Genomic DNA, 23153 nt, shown 5'->3' on the forward strand with positions numbered 1-23153 from the left:
GGTACACCATAAATAGTAATTGTGAATGCTTGAAAACAGAATGTCTAATAAATTAAAGAAGTGGAATTTAAATGTATTTTTTAAAAGACCTAGAGGAATTGTAACATTAAAGAAGAAAACTATTATTTTAGAACTGAAAACACATAAATGTAAATGTTTTGCCATATTTTCCCAGGGAGAATTTAAATTTTTAAACACTCTATTAAACTTATCAGATTAATTTATAACCAGTGGATGTCAAAAATTAGTAGAGTTATACATAACTTTTTATGGTATGGCTATTCTCTCTTTTTTCCAGGACAAAAATAAATATTTTTCTCTCCCCCGTGACCCCCACAATGTTTACTTTCTATTATATCAATTCTTCTGATGGAGTATTTATCATGACCTTACTTCCATATATTTACCTGCTTTAATAATCCTAAATTATTTGACTGTACTTGATATAATCAACTTAAAGGCCTTACAACAAAACTGAGAACTGTTGTGTCCTTGAAGAAGAATTTCTACCTATGATCATTTCCTGCCCAAGTGTTTCCAAGCTGTCCTCTTGATGGCTTGTCATATAGATTCCAGCCAGCCCACACAATAGTGTAGCCTACTCCTTGGAGTAAATATGTTTGTGCTATTTGTGAAGATTCCTATCAGTTCTGGTGCTGATTGATGAAGTACTTTACCATCATGTGTACTTTAAACCCCTGCCTAACTCTTGTTACATTCAACTTGTGCTTAGATATCACTGACTGCACTTACTCTCGTTTGTCTATAAAAACTTTACAGAGAAATTAAAATTATTGCTAATTCCAGGTGAATAAGCACAGACAGAAAGGTTAAGTAATTTGCTCCCAAACACACAGCTAAGAAGCACTGGAGTCAAGACAAAAACTTAAGACAATACAACTCTAGTGTCTATATTGTTTTCTGTTGTGCTAGGTTGTTATTTCATATAGACATGAACTTGGTTCCCAAGAGGCATGTATTGTAATGAGTTAAGAAGAAGGGAAGGAAGAGGGCAGAGGGAAGAACAAGAGAAGGAATTTAGAAGAAAAAAAAAAAAAGTTCTTCAAATAGTATTAACACTACTTGATACAAAGTGATAACCATTATCATCAGGAAACTATAACAAAATGGACAAAACCAACCTACTCTTCCCTATTTTACAGTCCCAGACTTAAATATTTCTGTGCTCTGTGCCTTTTATCTTGAATGGCTATTTTAAGTTGTTCTGCACCTATGAGGTAGTACAAGTAACTTTTTATGCAGGCAAACTGATCTCCACTGTCATATCAACTCATGGAGTTAAAGATAGTTCTAAATATAATATAACCTTTCTATACTATAAGCTAGTTTTTAACAAACTATGATTCAATCAAATATAATAATTAATCATTTGAAGGAAACACAATTTTACTATGATTGACAATATTAAAAATAGTATACACCTTAAAGTAATGGAGGCTCCAGATTAAAATTTTTCTACATAGATTTTTATTCATTTAACTAAACTTTTCATAATAAACCATGGCAATCAATTCTCAAGTTAGCCTTCACAGAAACTCAAAAGAATTGTAGTGACTGTTCATATATGTAAGTTTTACACAGAAAACAGTTTGGAGCATTTTCTTTGTGGTCAGTGAAAAAACATAGTTGTCTCTACAAATCTAACTGCTGAACAATAGGTCTCTAAGAATTTCTCCATTGCTTTTTAAATGCTTCTTTCTGCTGATTTAGATTTAGAACAGCTCACTGGAGGTTTCCTATTAAACACCACTGGCTTTCTGTTCAATCAATACTTCAAAATAATTTTACTGAAATAATTTTTATATCTAATCTTATTACATCTTAGTGAATACGGATAAATGGATAAATCCTTAAGTTCTCCTATAAAAATAAGTTAATCATTTTCTATTCTTCTCCATACAGTCTCCAAAGGTGATTTGCTTAAGTCTGACCAGATCTTAACATCCTCAAAACCGATTCTTTAATTCACTCCATCTCTTTCAAATTTAAAGTCAGGTTTCCCTGAAAGCTATTTCTGGTTTGTTGCTCACTAACTGAAAGATACACCTGTCTTTAAAGATCCTTCTGTACATTAATTTCTTTCATTTGTCCAGTTTTCCAACAAGAATAACCAGTAATTTCTGTCTCTATTAAAATTCATAAAGACTTGAACAAAAGATTCAAAAAAGCTTTTTCCTGTTTTTTTTGTAATAGCTTAAATTTTGCTTGTTTCTTTTTTTTTAGATGATAATTACATTCATTAAATTGAGGATCATTTCTCTCATTTCCATGTTACTTTTTATATTTGTCTGTATAATACAATATCATACAGCTTAGGAAAGCTAATTTGTTGGTTGTTTTCATTCTTACAGTCTGTGATACCTGAACATAATTTTAACAATAGCCAAATCACTTGAAGAAAATTTATGCATGACTTTAATAGAAATTATAAGGAATATTCTTTTACTTTAAAATTAATCATATATTTGGAGTGAAAAATAATTTTCCATACTATAAATATATTTGTACAAGGTTTTTTATCAGCATCATCTACCAGAAATACCAATGCATAAGCCATCTTTCTAAAATCAATCATGAATTAGTAGTAATACTATGACAAAATAAAATTCAGTAATATGCATGAACTATTTTACCTTTGCATTATAGGGGATGTAATGTTTTAATAAAGCTTCAGGTGTATGCATCCATGTTTTGTCTGCAATGAAGAATACACAGAATTAAATCAAATCACAAATACTAAAGCTACTATATTCATGAATTAGCATTTGTAAAGAATCTGATATGGGTAGACATATTTTTATTTCTGAGGTTTTTTCCTAACTTGAGAAAAAATAACTAAAATAACTAGTCAGGGATAAGAACAATATAAATGTAAAGTAATAAGAGGATTCCTGCCTTAGTGTAAAAGTCTCTACCTAGAGTTTCTTTTAAAAGTTTTCAAATAATACAAATGGCATTTAATTTTAAAGAAAGGGACATGATAAAGCATCTTAGGTGCTCTGGTGTCTGTCGATGTGGTGATACACCTCAGATACAAGTGGAATTGTTAATCTGAATCATGCACAGTGATATAAACCAATATTACCTCAAGTTAATAATTTTAAAAAATAAGTGGATTATGAGAAGTTATGTTAATTATGTAAACATATCATCTTTCACCTTTCATATTATATGTTCACGCATTACAGGTTATTTTTGCTAGTTCCCTGATCAAAAGAGCAATCTGTTCTTTAGTAATAATGATTGTTACTATTTTTAGCACTAATGAATAGCTATTTAATAAAGAACAATTTTAACATTAAACTTAAAATTGTACTTATATAAAGCCAAAATTAAACAATCCACTAGGTTCATTTAGAAATCAATATAATAGTAGGATAATTTTCTAATCTAAATTTAGATAAATATTAATTAATAGGAGTCTGGGATATAAATAAGCTTAAATGTAGTAATTTGAAATGGTGCTTATATATGTTTAATAGAATATGGTAAATAAAACTGAAAGAATAGAAAATATTGAAACTAATCTGTATTACATCATATTGCTAGGAAATATATTTTTATTTCAATTTTTTAGATACATATCTCTCTTATGTCTTTTAAAATATTTGTGGAATAAAAACAAAAAAATAAACAGGAATAAAAACAAACAAAAAGGTTCATGTGTGCACAAATCAAATTTGGTTCCTTTTGAAATTATATTTGTGTAATTTGTAGTAAAAGTTCTCAAATTTGTAGTAAAAGTTCTCAAATTTGTAGTAAAAGTTCTCAATCTTCAAATACTCCTTCAAAAACAGGAGTTATATATTCTTTAGTGGAATTCATGATTATTCTATTCTTTGTAGGAATTCTAAAATTTGGAATCACTATTATAAGCAGAAAAGGATAACAGATGTATCTTATCATAAACAATATTGAATATAGATGGAAAGAAAATGCCAGATGACTAATAACATATTTTCAACATTCATATCAGAATATTTGAAAATAGTGCTCACATAAGCTAGTTGAATAACATTAATATGTTTTTCTCAAACTGCAGAATGTGAAGACAGAGAAAACGGCATATATTTCTGCGATGTCAATTACTTTATACCATTTAAAGGATAATTCACTGTATTAAATATGTTTATGAGTTATAATGCAATGATCACAAAAATTTCTAAGACAAAGCACGAGGAATTTTGGCACTAGTTTTGACTACTGAAGTGACTACATGATAGCTATACTTAAATGAAATATTTTGAGAAATATTTATATTCAACAAAGTAATATTGACATATAGAAATTCATACTCATGTGCAAAACTTTTCTTTAATGGATTTTTCCTTATGGCTCCTACTGGATAGTAGTATGACTAATTTAAGAATAACTTTTACTAAGATTTGGGATTTAATCATGCCTTATATATTGAAAGAACCAAATCACAGCACTGTGTACCAAAACAAACAAACCTGCCTTTAGGAAACCTAAAAAGAAATTCAATTTCATTTTTTTACCCCTAACTCAAATTTTCTCACATCTCTTTTGCCAAGACATACAGCAATGCTGAGGAGGAAGTAATATCTGACTAAAGTCTGACATGAAGGTTCATTCCAACCCCAAGGCAGAGTGATAACTGTTTTTTTGTGCAGATCCTCACTATGTGAAGCACATGCTACTTACTATCTGTGTTAGAGCCTCAGAGTCAGTGAATTACAGAGACTAGGTAAAGCCAGTTGTTACTGGTGACGGACTCAAATAACCACCATATTAAATTATCCTTGTATAAGCTGCAGTTGCTACAATGACAAAAAAATTCTACACCTACATATTACCTAATGATGATTCAGTGGTTGTTCATTACCTGCTCCGGTAAGGGCAGTACACTTATAAAGCCAGAGGATTTCTAAAACAAACTCTTACTAGGATCCTAATTTATAATCTGGCAAAAAAAAAAATGAAATTTGACAGAATAAAACTCTATTGTATTAACTCATAAAGATGTGGTTGACCTTAAAGCACCAGTGCAGTGTGGTTACTGTATGTACCCATGAAATTAGAAATTAGAAATATGAATCTGATGTAGAAACAGGGACATAGTAATTCTACAATGGATCCCCCTTCTTAAAATGAAACTATAATCATTAACTCAATAGTCAACATTTACATGCAAGAAAATATCAACATTTTAAAATAATTAACAAGTGTCAAATCTCTCTGACTGTTGAGTCAGTAAATCAAGGTGTTCAAGATGCAGTTAGACTAAAAAGCTCATCAAGAAAGAATTAAATAAATAACTAAATAAACAAATAAATAAATATGATTTAAAAAATACAGTAGCTTTATTATTTTGAATCTCAGAACTTAACATATGAAAGCATCCAGTTGATTTAAAATTAAATGTTCTTGCATTTATGAAGACCAATGAATGTGTCATAAAAAAGAAAACAATATTTAAATATTGATTTTTTAAATGCTACATACCATGATTATAGCTACTAATTAGTATGTCCACTGATAAAATAAAATGTAATTAGTTGGATTTAGTCACATATGTTCACATGCTATGTGTGATAACTGTACTAAATTATTCACTTTTGTTGTAATAAATAGTATAGTGTTTTAAAAATTCAAAGACAAAGGTAATATAGGGAAATGCTATAGACAAGATATAGTCATCAAATTTTAATCTATGTTCATGAAGAAGACTAATCTTAGAGGGTTCTTCAAACAGTCCAAATTGATGCACCACACTTATCTTCAATCTAATTTGGACTGTGTGAGTAACACCATTAGAGTATTGTGAAGAAAATCAGTGAAGTCACTGGCTAATTCAATTTAAGAAAATTCCTGAGAAATTACTAATTGGGATAGTTAACAGAAAAAGAAATCATTTGTGGTAAGATAACAATTATTTTTCCTTATATTTCTGAGGCAAAGTTAGTAAGGTTGTAGGTGATTACCAAATAATTGTATATCTATGAGGAGATAAGTTTGTACTGATAGAAAAATATCTTGTCTAGAGTACAGTGTACAAAATGTGTTGATGTCAGTTATTGGAAACATGACTGAATTATATATTCCCTAGGAGTATAGTTACAGTTAGTGAAGTCAGGATATATGTTTTCACTCATAAAGTTTAAGTTTTCCAACTTAAATTAGTGGCTCAAAGGTGATTTTCTTTAGCAACCTCACTAACTGAAATTCAAAATTGATTGGGAAAAGTAAGTTCTAACTTGTAATTAGATAAATTTTAATAAAAAATTCCTGGTAAGCATAGAATCATTAGGCTTGAGGAAAAAGAGTTGGGAAGGGAGAAAAGTCAAAAGAAAATGAAGCAAAAATAGTGATTTTACTTTCTTGATTCTCTCAATAACTATATTTTTCCAAAAAGGTTGTTTGACCACTTTCCTCAAAGACACAAATATATAATTGCTAGTTACTCCAGTTACCATTCAACTTTTGGGATTTCTTCATGAAAACACCAAATTATCTTCAAATAAAGAGTAAGCTAGAAAGATGGGGTTAAACTTTAAAATCTTGTGAAAGGAAATTGTTAGTAAATTAGGAGAAGAACTGAAAGTGTTTAAAAAAAAAATAAGATGGTGGCCCTCCCTGGTGGCGCAGCGGGTTAAAGCTCAGCACTGAGAATCTAAAGCCGCTTCCTCATGAGTTTGATTCCCGCCTGTCCCGGAGGTGACCACATGGCGTGGCAGACCTCTCCTGACCCGCCCGCTGCTCCCCTCAGCAGTGTACTTCGTTGATCTGCCTGTTCTGTTCGCCGCTCTGTCTCTGCCTCTCACCGCCCCTGAGCCTCTGGCCTGTACCCCAGTTCTGTATGCACAAATAAAATAAAATCTTAAAAAAAAAAAAATAAAAAAAAATAAGATGGTATGATTAATGTGATGAGTTGAAAATTTTTTTTATATTAATGAAATACTTCAAGTATTGAAGAATAGTTTTTAGATTTTTTTCACTAGTAAATAAAATAAAAAAGAAACATACTTTTGTAATATGTTTTAAATTGGGACTGAGTCACAGATTATACCAAGTGACATTTTCTCTTCCCTTGACTCATTAAAATAAAGTGTAAAATAACAAATTCTTTGCTTCCAGAGTTGAAAATGTCTGAAATGTCATATGACTTAACTCCTATTGAATATATTAAATCCTCTGTACTACATCCAAATGTTTGAACACTTCTCACTGTAGTAACAAAGTTAGTACTTTTAGTATTTCCAATATATTTTTTGGAAGACTTTCTTGGATTTTTTTCCCCCTACATTTAGTCAGTGGCATAATGATTTACATCTATTTTCTTTTATTAAATTTAGTGCAATGATCAAATGACAGCACTTTAAACATGGAAGATGACACAAAGGATTCTCAACTATACTTCCTGTTGAAAGGTTCAAAGTCCTTAAATCATCCCAGCTTTCTGATCTAGATATGTAATCCTGTGCCAATTAATACTTTAAAGGGAGAAAAAACTGTGCCTGAGTCACATGGAATAGGACAGCATAAGTATCTTTTCTGGTTCTGAATTGTTCATAATTCACACATAAGAAAATGAACCTAAATCTTTGCTATCATGCTGTGGATTCAGTCATTTATTTTTTTATCCACGTAGCACGTAAGTGCACCCTCCCAAATAATAGCAATATATAAGAATAAAATTGTTATATTTTCTGGACTCTAACTTGGCAATTTACACTATCTTGTTAAATTTACAGTGTACAGTATGACCTAATTGACCATTTTCTCTCCACATAGCAGTAATCCTCATGTGATTAATATGAAGTATCTCCTCCCAATTCATTGATAACATGTTAAATAGGAGAGAATCCTATGACACCATCAGTAAGTTCCTTCTTTTTCCTCTTTCCAATGAGTATGCCATGAAATATGTTGTCAAATGCCATGTTTTCATGCGCCTTAAAAACATGACATGCAATTAGCTTTCCTTCCATTCCTATACTGATAAATATATTACACTTATATTTATTTTAACTTTCAAATTTAAAGCTAGCAGTAAACTTATTTTGGCCAAAATACTATCAATTCACCTGCTACTGATGCTAACATATTATTCAGTATGTCAAAAGTGAATTGAAAGCACACACACCTGTATGAGCAAGTTTAAATCAATATAATCTTACAAAGCTTGTGGAATTTAGTATCATATGCTATTTAAGGTGAAATTAGGAGTGGTTTCAGACCACTTGATGTTTTTGCAATTTCACACCACAGAATAAACCTGCCAGAGAATGACTATATTAAACAATTACGTTCTTTCATTAGGGTGATAAGCAAAGAAGGTTAATTAACAATGAACTCTATTTTAACTTCAGTCCTGAGTCACATGGCTGAAAAAGTGATATTTTTAACATCTCTGCTTAAGTTTCTTAGTAAGCCTGAATTGACTACCAGATCATTTCACTGGACACACTCACCTTTCTTCCTGTTAAATGCCCGGTTCATGATGAGGAGCCGTCTGGATGTGCGGTCCAATCAGTGTATGGCCTATATAAACAATAAAGTATTAAAGCATAAATTCAGACCTATTGATTAATCTATTAGATGCAATTATATGTTAGTCACAGTCTCTTTAATATTTTTAATATTTACAAAAATATTCTGAAATGTCCCAAAAGTGTAACAATATACAATATTGTGAGTTGCACAAAAGATAAGACCAATATCTCAAATGATGTTCCTCAAAAGTTCCTTAATTTTCTTGCCTTCTATATTTTGCATTAATTATATTTACCTACAAGTGTAAACAGAAGGGAGAATAATACTTTTCCCTGATCTCACTGGTAGCAGGTGTTGTAAAGCTTTGGGTTATCATTAATAAAGGTATTGGATAAATGGAAGCATTCAGAAGAAATTTGAAAGTGTCTTCTTATCTAATGACAGTTGCCCACTTTACAAAACTGCTACCTAAGCTCTTATTTAAAAAAAGTTAAATGGCATTGTTATGACTAAAGAAGCTATAGGATGTGAATATTGAAGCCTGTAAAACAGTGGGCTCTGAATTTTATTTTTATCTTATGACTTCATTTAAAATCAAATTTTCCTAGAATTCTTTCAAGGTTAAAAGAATGAAGCCCTTAAAAATTGATTCAAACATAGTTCAGATTATATTGTCATAAATCACTTTAAAATCCTGTTACTCACCATGAGATCAGAGGTGATGCTAAACTAACGAAGTCCAATCACTAGATTAAATTCTATATGGGAAGGTAAACTAAGCGAAATAAGTTGCTTTCCCCATGAATGCTTGTTTTTTTTTTTAACTCTTAAACCTTGCATATGCTTTTTTTTTGCAGATGTAATTCAGCAAGGTAATCATGAGAAAATGTCAGTTTTTGATCCTGCATTAGCTCATCCAGGTTGTTAACTGCTCTAAAGTAGTGGCTCGATATTGGTACGCCATTGCTTGCAACGCTTAACAATGACTCCGAAATCCTATGGGAAAACTGAGGTCTTTTTTCAACACTCTTCTTGTTCTTATTAGTGTATATTATAAAGGTTCTCTGTTAAATCTCCCAATTGTCTGTACAGTTTATATTGATTTAATTTACATCTGCAATTTGCAGATGTTTTTGCTTTATTAGATCAATGTGAAGTATAACCAAGAAAACTAGCTAGTACACAAAACATGAAATTTTGCATTAGTAGGAGGGGAAGTCAAATGATGTATGTCAAAAGGCATTTATAATTTGCTAGGAAATAGCAACTTCAGTATTTTTGGAAATTCCTTGACAAAGTACATCTATGGTCACCATTACTGTCTCTTTATAGCAATATTGTCCTCTACTTGCAATATTCATTAATAGATACAGGTATATTTTCAGATGACATTCTGTGACAAAAATAACAGTGGAAAAATAAAAGTATGATATGGTCCTTGATCTTAAGGAACTTACTGTCTTTCAAAGTTAGGAAAGAATGGTATGGAGTGTTGTGGATAGACAAGACTTATAAAGGCAACAGGCACTAATGAGAGAAATGTCTGTTTCATGCAAAGGGGAAGCTTCAGAGAGTCATTTCCCAAGTGGACAAAGGCTAAAGGAGAGAATATTTCATGCAGAAGGGCAGAGCATATGTTGATGATGGCCAGGCGCTTCCTGTAGACCACTAGCAACCTCATTGAGGGATCATCCATAACCCTTTACTGAGGATCCAACCTAGGTTATTGTGCAACACATCGACAGGGTGACAGGGTCAGCAAGGTAGCACTTTGGGCACTTGATAGTGGGGGGGGGGGTGTCAACTCTTGAAAATAGCTTACAAATGAGAAAACCTTAGTACATAAGATCCAGTAACAGTAGGTCTCTAAAGCAAAATAAAGAATGTCTCAATTGCCTCCAATATCAACAATGAGACTCAAAAAAATACAATGAATCAAAAAGAAAAATGGGCATTCTTTATGAAAATGGAAGCTATGAAATTTAAATAAGTTTATTCTCACAATAACTTAGCTATAAGAGGATTTGGATAAGGGGTACAGGCCAGAGGCAGAGGTGCCGTGAGAAGATTCACCAAAGACAGAGTGGGGAGCAGAACAGGCAGATGGATGAAGTACACTGCTGAGGGGAGAAGTAGGCAGTCACGAGAGGTCTGCCACATGCCCTGTGGATCACCTCCTGGGCAGGGACTGAACTCATGCTAAAGTGGCTTTAGCTTCTTAGTGCTGTGCTTTAACCTGCTGCGCTACCAGGGAGGGCCCAGATTTAAGTTTTTAATAAAAGTCTAGTCAACATCTCCACTTTTCAAATCATAGTAATCTTTTATCTTTTTTATTTTGATTGTATACATATATGTAACAGTGTAATCTCCCTAAAGGGGGGACATTCCATGTACTGGGCTCAACCTTAGGGAGGCTGGAGCTGAGCAGCACGGCCACACTCAGAGAAACCAGGGAGACGCCAGGAGAAGACACATGGAGCACAGCAGCTTGTGAAGGCCCCGTTGCTTTTTAGCTTTGGAATTGCACCAGGGAGATGGGGACATGGGAGAAGATATGTGAAATTAAGAAATGCAAACCCTTGGAAGAGATGATTTGTACTTTGATTTTGCTCCTTTCAGCTCAGACTTAAATGAGCCCTTCTGTCCCTTTCTTATGGTTCCTTACCAGAAGGTGCCTTACGTTAACTATATTTTTTTCTCTTCTCTTTATTGTACACTAATTGTATTAAGCTCTTTTTAGTGAAGGTCTTATGCCCTGCATGAAGAGTACATTTTATCTTTATATGGCAGATGTCAGAATAAATATAGAGCATGAAGGTTTGGGGGTCCAGGTGCCCCTTATTCTGTCCACTAATACTTGGGCACCATTTGGGTATATATTCAAATATGTCCTCTCCAAATTGTAAATCTTTGATCACAAATAAATGTTTTAATGTTTTTCCTTTAAATTTTTAGGTTGACAGTTTTTTACACACACACACACACACACACACACATATACATATATGACTTATTTATTTATGTTTATGGAACTGGGGAACAGGCCGAAGGTGTAGTGAGAAGATTCACCAGAGACAGAGTGGGGAACAGAACAGGCAGATCTACTGTAATACACTGCTGAGGGCACCAGCGAGTAGGTCAGGCAAGGTCTGCCTGCAATGTGGGTCACCTCCGTAGCTGGGGATCAAACCGGTGCTGCAGTGGCTATGGAGAGCTTCATAATGCTTTAACCCATTACACGACCAGGGAGAGGCCAGGTTGACACAGTTTTTATCCTGACATTAAATTCTAATAATCATTAACTATAAAAGTACCTCTTCATTTGCTATACAGAACATCTCAGTGTCAGTGGGTTTCATTGGGAAAGAATAGGTGGATAGAAATTCTGATCCTTGAAAATGGGACTCTCAAATATTTTCACTGAGAAATCACACTTTCCTTACTGTTCAAGGCACTGCTGAATATTACTACTTCATTTGCCACACACAATACAGCATGGCCACAGTTAATAGCATTCTGCTTCTGCCATTACAATCAAAACTTTCTATTTTTAACTTTAACGGGACTATGGTAATCTTAAATCTATTGGCTTTCTTCCTGTGGGCTTGCTAATAGTTCTTCACTGTAGCCGCCAACCATTTCTCCTCAGAAATCTCTTAATCTGTATCACCATCCTTACAATGTTGAACTTTTCCCTAGCCCTATGATCCTGGAAAATAACAAAAGTTAAGGAAATGCCCCACCCCTTTGTGCTCTGGGAATGGCTTATTTAAGAACCACCCTTCCCCTCCCACCTCCCATAAGCCTTAGATAAGATTCGGGGCACTCCCTTTGTTTATCCAGGATAGCACCAGACAAAGACCTTCAAATTCCCATTCTTGTCTGAAGAATGATTAGCTGAATTGTATGTGTCATAACCAAACTGGACAAGAGACTTGCCACTTTGACTTGATCAAACTTAACTGAGTTTCCATGCTTTTACCAGTTTCCTGAACTTTGAACCACCCACAGTGTAGCAACACCAAGTGCAGAGGTGGCCTCTATTAATAGGTTGACCTTGTTAAAAACCTCATGTCCATTGTCCTCAATCATACTTCTCACCTTTCCACATCCAATTCCTTCTAACCTTGTTTACTTACTCTTCCTTATAAAACTTTTTCTTCTTATTTAGTGGATGTCATGGCATATTGTAATAGGGTGGTCCCCAGGAAAAGGGGAAGTTTCAGGTTTTCTGCTCCACCCACATGGAGGGTGGAGCTGAGCAGAGAAAAGAAGGAATCTAAAGAAGGAAGCAGGATGGAGAGCCAGAAGGAGAACTGCGGAAGCCACAAGGAGCAGGGAGCATGTGATGAAGAAGCCATGCTTGTTTCTTGGCCCTGTGCTGGTTAAAACAAATGTAGGTGAAAGACCCGTGGGGAAGTTGACTATGGCAGCCTTTATCTTAATTTTGATTTTGCTCTTTTCCTACTAGACTAGCCTGGCCATATCTGACCTTTTTCTATGGGACCCTACCAGAAGGTGCTTTAGACTCACGGTGGGCTTTCAGGCCTTGCTTCAGACCAATCTCTTGTGGGTAGACTTTTACCCATGAGGGGATGGGTAACTTCAGGTGTTTGATTTAGCAATTTTATCCTTAGTCTTTTGTTTTGTATACTCATTGTATTAAAGTTCCTTTCCATTAAAGCTCTTATGTTTTATCTTGATGAGGCAGATGGCAGAACCTACTTAGAGCAGGCAGGTTTGGGGGTTCAAGAGTGCCCCTCTCTCCCTGCCCTGTAACAGCATGACATGTAATCTTCCCCCTCCCTCCTCCATACACCTCCCCTATACCCCCTCCCATTATTGCAGCAATCTTTTCAAATAAGGTCATTCCTTCCCTAAGTCTGGATTTGTTTTTGATTAAACACTTCATTTAATCATATTTAAAAAGAATTCCTGGAAACTAACCCCAAACTACTTCACTGAAATCACTTGCAAACTTCCCTTTCAAGGCATCTACTCAACTGGAGTGAGTCCTCTCATTCTCTTGCACTAATGACTATTTCATTTCACCATCAAAAGAATTGCAAAAGGGTGTCATTAAAAAAAATTTTTAAAGACCCAAAGTGAAGTTACTCGTGCCAAACATACCAAGACTTAATAAATGATCTAACTATAGTTTCAGACTTTCCCAAAAGTAGAATGCTAAGTTAATCAGTCTAGTTTCCTGCTCTGCACCAGTGAGATCAACTGCATGACTAGACTGCCCTGTCTCTGAGGAAAAGATGGCTTAGTCTGAAATATCTTTCATTTCTTTTGTTATTGATCTTGCCCCACCCTCCTTCTGGCTATAAAAATCTTTTCTGTATGATCCCTTGCAGAGCCTTTCTACTTTCCAGAGGGGCTCTGCCCAATTTAAGAAAGGCAAGTGGATCTTCATGCCTATTTAGGTGAAGCTTGCTTATTAATACTAAAAACAAAGCAAACAAACAAAAAAAGATAAAAATAAAGAAAGTAGAATATAGCTGGGAAAGTTCTGGAAAGAATTTTCATAGAATTGAAATACTATTTAAAAAAATGTCAAATTGAAAGTTTCAGACCAAGGCATGTTATAGTAAAATTAAAATATTAATTCCAAAGAGGAATATATGATACCACTATGTAATTGATAAAGAAAAATAACCTAATGATTAATAATCATTACAATAGTAACACAGGATACAAAGAAGGCAAGTATGTGATAGTTTTCCAGGTGTCCTTAAAGTTGTTTGAACCCAGATTGTTGTATGTATGAAATAGAGTACAGTAACTCTAACACAACGTGAGGGAGAAATAACCACATTAGAAGCATACAACGCTTACTACTGAAAAAGTAAATACATATTTCTCCTTTGTTATTTTCATTTTTACTGAAAAGGTTTTTTAAAGTGTACTTAGGAACATTTAAATAAGGAGAAAAACAAATCTAGCATTTCTAAAAGCAATGTTAAAGCATTACTGTAAATTTTACCAAAGTATTTCATTCTTTCTCACACCCTCCTACCTGTCATCTGCCTTCTTAACCTCAGGGCCCTTAGGATGTTTACTGATGTCCACATTTCTGAAAGTGCTTTATATCCTCTAATCATCTGCTATGTGAAAGTCCAATATTGGCCTTTATCTTTCTGACTTACTTTGCTGTATATAATCTTTCAAAATCTATCCATTTTGTTGAAAATGGCACATTTCATCCTTTCTCACAGCTATAATATTCATCTTCTAATCCATTTGCCTGCTATAGGAGATTTAGGTGCTATTCTAGATGCTACATAAAACTGTTGTGAGTAGTGTGGAACACATGTACTTTTTTGTTGATGGTCCCATAATCTGTGGGTATGTACCTAAGATTGTGATTACTGGGTAGAAGAAAATGGGACATAAGCACTCGAGTAATTTAACTCCCATAAATGGGAAAACCTACCTTTGAAATTGGTCCAACTTGGAAACTACATCAAATAACTAGGACTCCTCTGCTTAGCATATCCCTTTAGTATAATTAATATGAAGACTGTCATAATTTACTATTTTACAATAATTTTACATTACCAAAGTGTAAAAATTCATTCACGATCTAATAACTAAAGGGGGATATATACACATTATATTTGTGATGCTAAAAAGGTTTTCTTAAAGGTCTTCTAAAAGAATGATATAGGTAAGAAAAAGAAGGGAAAGACACATTTTAGTATCTCCATGTCTAGTACAGATTTGAAAGATTAAAATTACTGGTGACTTTTACAGATTAGTACCAGGAGTTTACTTTTTGACTTCCTTATTCTTTTCAGTAGTAAGTCCTCTCACCCGACTTCAGTTAGGCATGTAATTGTATATTTATTGTGTTCATAATAGAAATTGCAAGAATGGAGCTTCATAAAATCTTGGTTGGTGAGAGATGCAGAAAATAAAATGGGAAACTATGCCAAGTAACATGGGATTGAAAGTTCACAAATATGTTAGAAAAAAACACAGTCTCAAACTCCTTGGCATTTTAAAATACCTTTCAAGGAGACTTGATTTGATATGAATCCATCTCTTTACTTTGTATTCTCTATATCATAAAACTGCTGTCAGGTAGTATCCTGGTAGGCTGACTCTGGTCTCAGGCCAGTGACCTGGAGGTGAAAAGTCTACTTGTAAAGTGATTTCTCTGTAGAAACACACACTTCCTCTAGATCTGGTGCTTGCTTTCTTTTCAATATTCTTAACATATGAGAAGAGGAGTCACAAGAGCATAAACTTCAGATTACTGACAACCAAACAGAAAAGAAACAAGTCTGTCTGGGAATAATGAGACGGATTGGTCCTGTGCCTTTTTTGTTAATACTAACACTTATAAGACAAAACTTATAAAAATTCTAAAATAATTCATCCTGATTCTACTTATATATTTATTTAAAAAAATTTATACTACTGCTCTATCCTTAGTACCTTTAATGTTCAACCAATATATCACTGAATTTGCCAATAATGTGGCAGTAATTCATTCTGGTTTTATTCTCTTGCAACTCTTCTAATGCATTATTTCCAGGCGTGAGCCCAAGACTCTGAACCCCAGAGTAGCAATGGAAATTGCTTCACAATACTTTGCATTAGCAGAAATGCATTCTCATTTGGAAAATCTATTGCAGAAATATCCATTTTAAGTTTCTAGCTTTGTTATTATGTTGCATACTCTCTACCTCATACTCAGCCCATGGAAGGAGTGATATTCTACAATGCTCATCTCATCTATATGATGACTCTGCTAAATGTTGAGTTCCATACTACTGTTACTAGAAATATATTTAGTACCTAATTAATATTCATTGTAAATGATTTCTTAATGTGAGAAAAATACATAGATGGAGCGAAAAGGCAGATCAAAGCTGAGAATCAGAGATACTCAATGGGGAGGAGCAGATAATAGGAGAGTTTAGAAAGAAAATTATAGATTAATGAAGAAGTAGTGAAACAAATTTCCTATCCTTGAGGTTAGTTTTACTACATGATAAGATAAATCAAAATAAAGCTATTAGATTGCTGGCATTTTTTTCTTGCAAGATAAATATTCTGATACTGTGCAAAAGAGAAAATAGATTAGAGAAGAGAAGAAAAAAAGCTAATTTAAGAATAGTGTGTGATTCAGCAAATACCTGCTTTGTGCCTATTTTGTATAAGCTTATATTTCCCTGTCCCTACACAGGCTGTGTATATCAAAGGGTTTTCTCATTCAAAAAAGTCATTCTCTGGAGCTGGTAATAGTGTCTTTGATTTAGCAATGGGTGAACAGAGGTCCAAGATTAACAACTGGTGAGAGATACAGCAAGGGTCTAACCCTAAGACTTCTAACGGCAAGTTTAAGAAATGTTTATGTCGAATTATAAATACCAAACAAGCACAGTCCATGATGTGTTTCCAAAGGAAGATGACTTTAAGTAAAACAGTTCTGGTGTGTGTTTATTTATTTATTTATTATTTATTTATTTACTACAGTGATGTGGGAAATCAGATGTTTGCATTGTGTGATTAAAAGTAAAGATGGAGCTTCAACAGCAAAAGAGAAGGTGTTCTGCTTGAAATTAAAACTGTAGTCAGAGTTATATAAATAATTATTAAAGGTAGGCATGCTATAAAGAAGAATCCCACTTTTGCACATGCTAACCTTTTATCACAGATTTTCTAAGATGCTTATAATTTTCTCTTTGACCACTATGAAAGATCAAAATACCACAGAAATCCACTGTCTCAGAAGCCAAATCATCTCTCTGACTTTACATTTTATTTGTAGACTGAATACAGACTACAAGAGCTGATGTTGCCAATTGTGCCCTCAATCAAGGTGCTGCCTTTTTGCTTTCCCATGGATACTGTATTCCTGTAAGACCATCAACTGCTGATACTTTATGTTTAACCTTGAAAGGAATGGATTGGCATTCTTTTTGTGAATGGGTTTCTTATGATCACTTTCCTTTTTTGCTTTTGAAGCTCCATCTTACTTTTACCACACACTGCAAAAAATCTGATTTCCCACCTCACAGTACAAAAAAAAAAGGGGAGGGGGCAAAACACATTTATAGTCCACAAGTATCAAATCAATAAAATCTAAAATAACTAGCATTTTTTGCCTCTGTCTTATTTTCAGGGAGCTCTCAAGAGTCGACATACTATATATTTGCAATCTAGAGTATACCTGGCAATGAACCAGTGCTTTAACTATAGCATCCCATTAATTCTTAAAATAATATTCTCAGAGTGACAGCAAATCCATATAACCATAACTTCATGAAACAGCAAAATGATTTAACCAAATCTACATGCCAATCAAGTGGTGGTCAGTAAAGTGTAAAGTGCTGTAACAGTCTTAAGATTCTGCTTGAATTTCCTGCTATCTGGGGTTGACTCATCATGGGTTCATTATTATTTATTATTATCAAGCAATTTCCTTCTAACATGCTAAATGTGCTATGGAAACTTTTATTTTCAAGTAGGTTAAACATCAAGCAAAAAGCACCAATAACTCAGTAAGTAAAACCATGCTTCATTTATGCAATTTCATAAGAAAGAATTTCATAAGAAGACTTTCTTTACATATAAATTCAAATGTTATGCTTTAAAGTCTTGCCAGATTATCATAGAGTGAAGTGAAAAGACACTAGAGAAGATGATAAACACCAACTCTGAACAGACCTAGACCAGATAGGTCACTTGTGAGAGAGAGCAGAGAACTTACAACCAGAGCAGGGAGAATCCAAACACCAAAAAAAAAAAAAAAACCCAAAAAACAGTAAACAGGGGCCTCCCAGGTGGCACAAGGGGTTGTCACAGCACTATGAAGCTATCCACAGCTAATGCAGTGCAATTTTGATTCCCAGGCAAGGGAGGTGACCGCGTGGTGCAACAGACCTCTCCTGTCTCGCCTGCTGCTCCCCTCAGCAGTGTACTGCATCAACCTGCCTGTTCTGCTCCCCACTCTGTCTCTGATGAATCCTCTCACCCCCCCCAACCCCGACACCTCTGACTTGTACCCTAGTTCTTGTAGGCATACATAAATAAATGAGAAAAAAAAAAACAGTAAACAAAGGTGAACTCAAAACCTAGGAAATTAGAAGTGTTGTTTCTTACCCATAACTTATGTTGCATTCTCAGAGTTGCCAAACTTGGATTCACCTTGTCTTACTTTGGGCGCTTTGGGGATACAAGTATCAGACTGATGGCTTGTATACAGGTGGCTTGGTAGGCTTATCATCTCACATAACAAGAAACCAATGACAAGTTGTTCTCTGGTAAGTATGCAACTGTCATCAAAAAACACTAGTGCTTTCAATTGTTCTGCTCTCTCACACTCAGCAGGTTGCCATTCTGCCTTCCATTCCTAGGTTGTTCCTTCACAGCCACAAAATGGCTGCCCCATTAACTTAAATACATACAAATGGAGTTAGAAGATGCTTTCATTTTATCATGGGTTAAAAAGGACACAGAACTTTCTACTTATTCCAAATCACTGAGCTTCACACCTAATCACATTTGAAACGCATCATGGGATAGTCAATATTAGTTATTTTGACTTCTGTAGGTGGCCTTAATGATAAGAAATGAGTGGAAAATGGCCTAAAGATAAGCAGTCATTAGTGTCTACCACATGGAAATGTATAATGGACATAAGTTTAAAGATCTTGGATGACCATTCCCTGGTCATCTTGGATGACCATTCCCTGAAGATTAAAGTTAATCTTCTAAAATTACCTAATATGATCAGCTTTGCTTTATTGCCTTTTCCTACCCACTTAAAAAAAATTCATCACTTACAACTGATATGGAAAAGGCACAAAATGATGTAAAAACAAACTGTTATCTTATTTTAAAAATTTCATCACAATGTTAAAAAAGTTGCTTTAATTTCTAGTATCAGTAATAATTTAGGATGAAAATATAAAAATTGAGCATGTATGAAATAAGAATATCATAAATAATGTCAAAATATATTGACCTAAATGTCCTAAAATGTGAGACTTCTATCAAGAAATGCTAATGAGCACTAGTGTGTGTTAACCTATGGCTATGGCAGTCCTGGAGCAGTCTGTGGTAGGAAGTTGTAAGAATTATGCCTTTTCCATTGCTAATCCTATCTTTCCAAAATTAACACATTTATTTTCAATCAAAATTAATGATTGTTAGGTCATTTGGCATAAGATATTTTTAGCAGTGGGTAAAACACAGCCTTTGTTTGAACCCCTCACAAACACTCTCTGGAATTCCTTTAATACTTACCTTTGAATCTCTTGTTCACTAAGAGATAATTAAGAAATTATATTTTATAACAAATTTGATAAAACAATGAAGATGTTAAAAATAAAAAAGTAGGTGACAATCAGTTGCTATCTGCTTTGAAATTGCTTTAAATTATTTTCAAAAAAAATCTATCATTCAAAATGCACTATATATTAGATAAACTCCTAAAGGAAATATTCTAATAAAAGACAATGTTCTACCAAGTGTTTGAGTAGAATCTGTTGACATCCTAGCAAGCAACATGGCATGCATCACCTTAGAATTAAGTTTCATTACCAAGAACTGCCATGTGCTTGAACATAAGTGATTCAGAAGTGCAATGAAAGCAGAAATAATATGAATGGCTTTATAAAAGAACCAGCTTTTCCAATTCAACTTTCGGTAGGAAAAAAAAAATTGGATATTGACATTGGATATCAATCAAGAAAAATGTGCTTACCAATATTAATCTGGCAGCAGAAAACAGGAAAATTTGAATAAGGAGAGTTAATAAGGCGGTTAAGAGTGTCCTATTATAGTCTGCATCAGAGTTAATAAAGATCTACATAGATCTCGAATGAGTTCCGGGGAAGGATGCCAGAAACTGGCATGGCCACTAAGAGAAAAACTGGAAAGCCACATTGATTTTTTAAAACATTTCTAGACACTCTTTGGGAAAAAAATCATGAGCAATTGACTTTTGTTTCTTGAGAAAGCACAAGTATTATAATTATTATTCTGATTTCTTTTGAATTTCATGTCAGCTACAACATAGAACTAAAAATTCATATATCTTTAAATTCAAGCTGTTTTATAAAAGCATTTTGACAAAATCAATTTTCAAAGAACTGCATCCAGGTTTATCGTCTATACTTCTAATACTATAAACTGAGAAGATACTGTTTTAAGTGAGAAACACTCCATTTTAAATTTATATTTGCTTTACCCCTTAGTTTTTGGAGTTTCAACCATTACAAACTTTTTAATTTCTTAAGTAAAACTAGTCATTGTGTTTAACCTTGATTGAAATACCACAGGAAATTTCCATTTAACCTCTGCAATGTGATGAACATTGCTTTAGATCAGAGGAACATTCAGAGACCTTCAAGAATCAGGAGGGAGAACAAATATATGAATCACAATATCTGCAACACAATAAACACAAGTGACATGTAAGGGACAGAAAGTACCAGGTAAAGCACTTGCTGGCTGCTGTGTTGGCCAGTAAATCAGGACAGAGTAGGCCTTTGCTTTAGTTAATTATCTACTGCATCTCTCTGGACACTTGCCAGTTATTTTCCTAGTGGTCCTCCTTCTAAGATCATTATTCAAATCCAGTAGGAGTTAAAACATTAATTATTTTAATAATTAAGGTTATAAAAATGTTTGTTTTTGTTCTTATTTTCTTTATAGGGCACACAGACTTCCTCTCCCCTAAGACTAGTAACCAACCTGCTGATTTTTGTTTCCTTGATAACTCCTCCTCTGAGACAAAACTGAAAGAAAAACAAAATGAAAAAAGACTGCTTTCCATTTTAACATGGGAAAAATAAGCAGAATTTGATCTTTCAAATGAAATTTGGAACTGAAAAGAAATTAATTTTACAGTTGGTTATTAGTTAGCAAATCATAAAGAAGCTACTTTGATTCAGCTGTGTCCTATCATAAGAATGTTTAGCAGTTATTAGAGTTTATTATAGGTCAACAACTGTTCTACATACTTAAAAAATATTATGTAATTTTCACAATAATACTATCAGGTATCCTATTATTAACCAATTCCACACACAAGGAAACTAAGGTTGAGAAACTTATACTCAAATCATTTAAGAATTAAATGCACTAAGACCCAGAAGACTCAGGCCCAGGCTATCTGCTCTAGACTGTTTTCCTGAAAGCATCTCAGCGTCTGCCTCAAAACCAAGTTAAAACAAGTAAGACTTGGTTTGTGGATATTTTCTGTACTTTCTCTGAAATGGGAAGTTTCTTAGAAAAACATCTATTTTTTTTTAAAGATTTACTTATTTATTCATACAGAACTGGGGTACAGGCCAGAGATGCGGAGGGTGAGATAATTCACCAGGGACAGAGTGGGGAGCAAAACAGGCATATCCTGGAAGTACACTGCTGAGGGGAGCAGCGGGTGGGGCAGGAGAGGTCTGCCATGCCATGTGGATCTCCTCCGAGGAAGGCAGGGATGGAAATCATGCGGAAGTGGCTTATGCTTCTTAGTGCAGTGCTTTAACCCGCTGCACCACCAAGGAGGGCCTCACTATCTTTTTATTGAGAAAGCAAGTTAGTTAACATCACCATGGCTTTATAAAGTGTCACATTTCGTTTTACAAAATTCCCAGAATGTGCCTTGTGATTAACATTATTTTTATTTTTTTAAATTCATCTGAGTCATTTACATATCTGTATAACTTTGGGGGCAGTATTTCACGCCTACATATATGCGCACGCTTCATTCACCCTCCGTCAAAACTTCTGTGACACATCTTATCCCCTTATTAATGACTTTGTTCAAGACTTAGCCTAAAATATCCTAACTCTACATACTGCCTATAACTTAAAATGTAAAGCACAGATCAAAATGAAAAGAAGCCACCTTATTTTATAGATAGAAAACTGTATGTATAAGGTCTCTGTAAGTATCATACCCAAAGCAACAAATAGAAGAAACTTTTTTTTACATTTACATATAAGTTTAAAATGCCAAGATGGAAAGGATCATGCTCAGAGAAATAAGACAGAAAGACCAGAAAGAAAAAGGAAAATACGGGATGGTTTCACTCGGAGCAGGAGCATAAGCGATCAGGAAAAAAAAAGCAATTAAAAAATAAAAAGTTTAAAAAGCTACGAACCAGCCTTCACTGGTGGCACAACAGGTGGGATACTGCACTGCAAGCCAGCCACAGCCACTTCAGTGTGAGTTCAATCCCTGGCCCTGGAGATGACCCACATGGCGCCACAGACCTCTCCTAACTGGCCCAATGCTCCCCTCAGCTGTGTACTTCGTCAATCTGCCTATTCTGCTCCCCACTCTGTCTCTGGTGAAGCCTCTCACTACCACTGCAACTCTGGCCTGTACCCCAGTTCTGTATGCATAAATACATCTTAAAAAAAAAATCCACCAACCATTGTTTTAATTTCAAATCTATCCATTATTTTACTTTTAACATAAGAATTTAACATCTGTAATTATTATCATTAAAAAAATTTTACTGGCATCTAAAAATAAGAGAACATTTTTATTAGCTAACATTTGACATATTTCACCTAATTTTTTAAAAAGACTACTCATATTTTTGAAAACCAATAATCTGAAAGTATCAAGCCATCATTGTAAAATTTAATTCAAAATGTTTGCTATTCTGCTGTAAGCAGAAGGCACTTTAGAACTGTTGCAT

General features: G+C 34.0%; 1 protein-coding gene across 8 annotated transcripts in view; it reads right to left on the minus strand.

Moving 5' to 3' along the window:
• GULP1 (GULP, engulfment adaptor PTB domain containing 1) overlaps positions 1 to 23153 on the minus strand; it is a 176614-nt gene that overhangs the window by 63953 nt on the left and 89508 nt on the right. For all 8 annotated transcript variants that reach the window (XM_004674452.2, XM_012728179.1, XM_004674453.2 and 5 more), the window contains 2 exons: positions 8457 to 8526; positions 2655 to 2716 (listed from right to left, as the gene is read on the minus strand). In XM_004674452.2, the coding sequence (XP_004674509.2) occupies positions 2655 to 2716; positions 8457 to 8484 (90 nt within the window). In that variant the 5' untranslated portion in view covers positions 8485 to 8526. The remainder of the gene's footprint in view (positions 1 to 2654; positions 2717 to 8456; positions 8527 to 23153) is intronic.

Source organism: Condylura cristata, unplaced genomic scaffold (assembly GCF_000260355.1).
Source record: "Condylura cristata isolate star-nosed mole 26May11 unplaced genomic scaffold, ConCri1.0 scaffold00002, whole genome shotgun sequence".
NCBI classification, from domain to species: domain Eukaryota; kingdom Metazoa; phylum Chordata; class Mammalia; order Eulipotyphla; family Talpidae; genus Condylura; species Condylura cristata.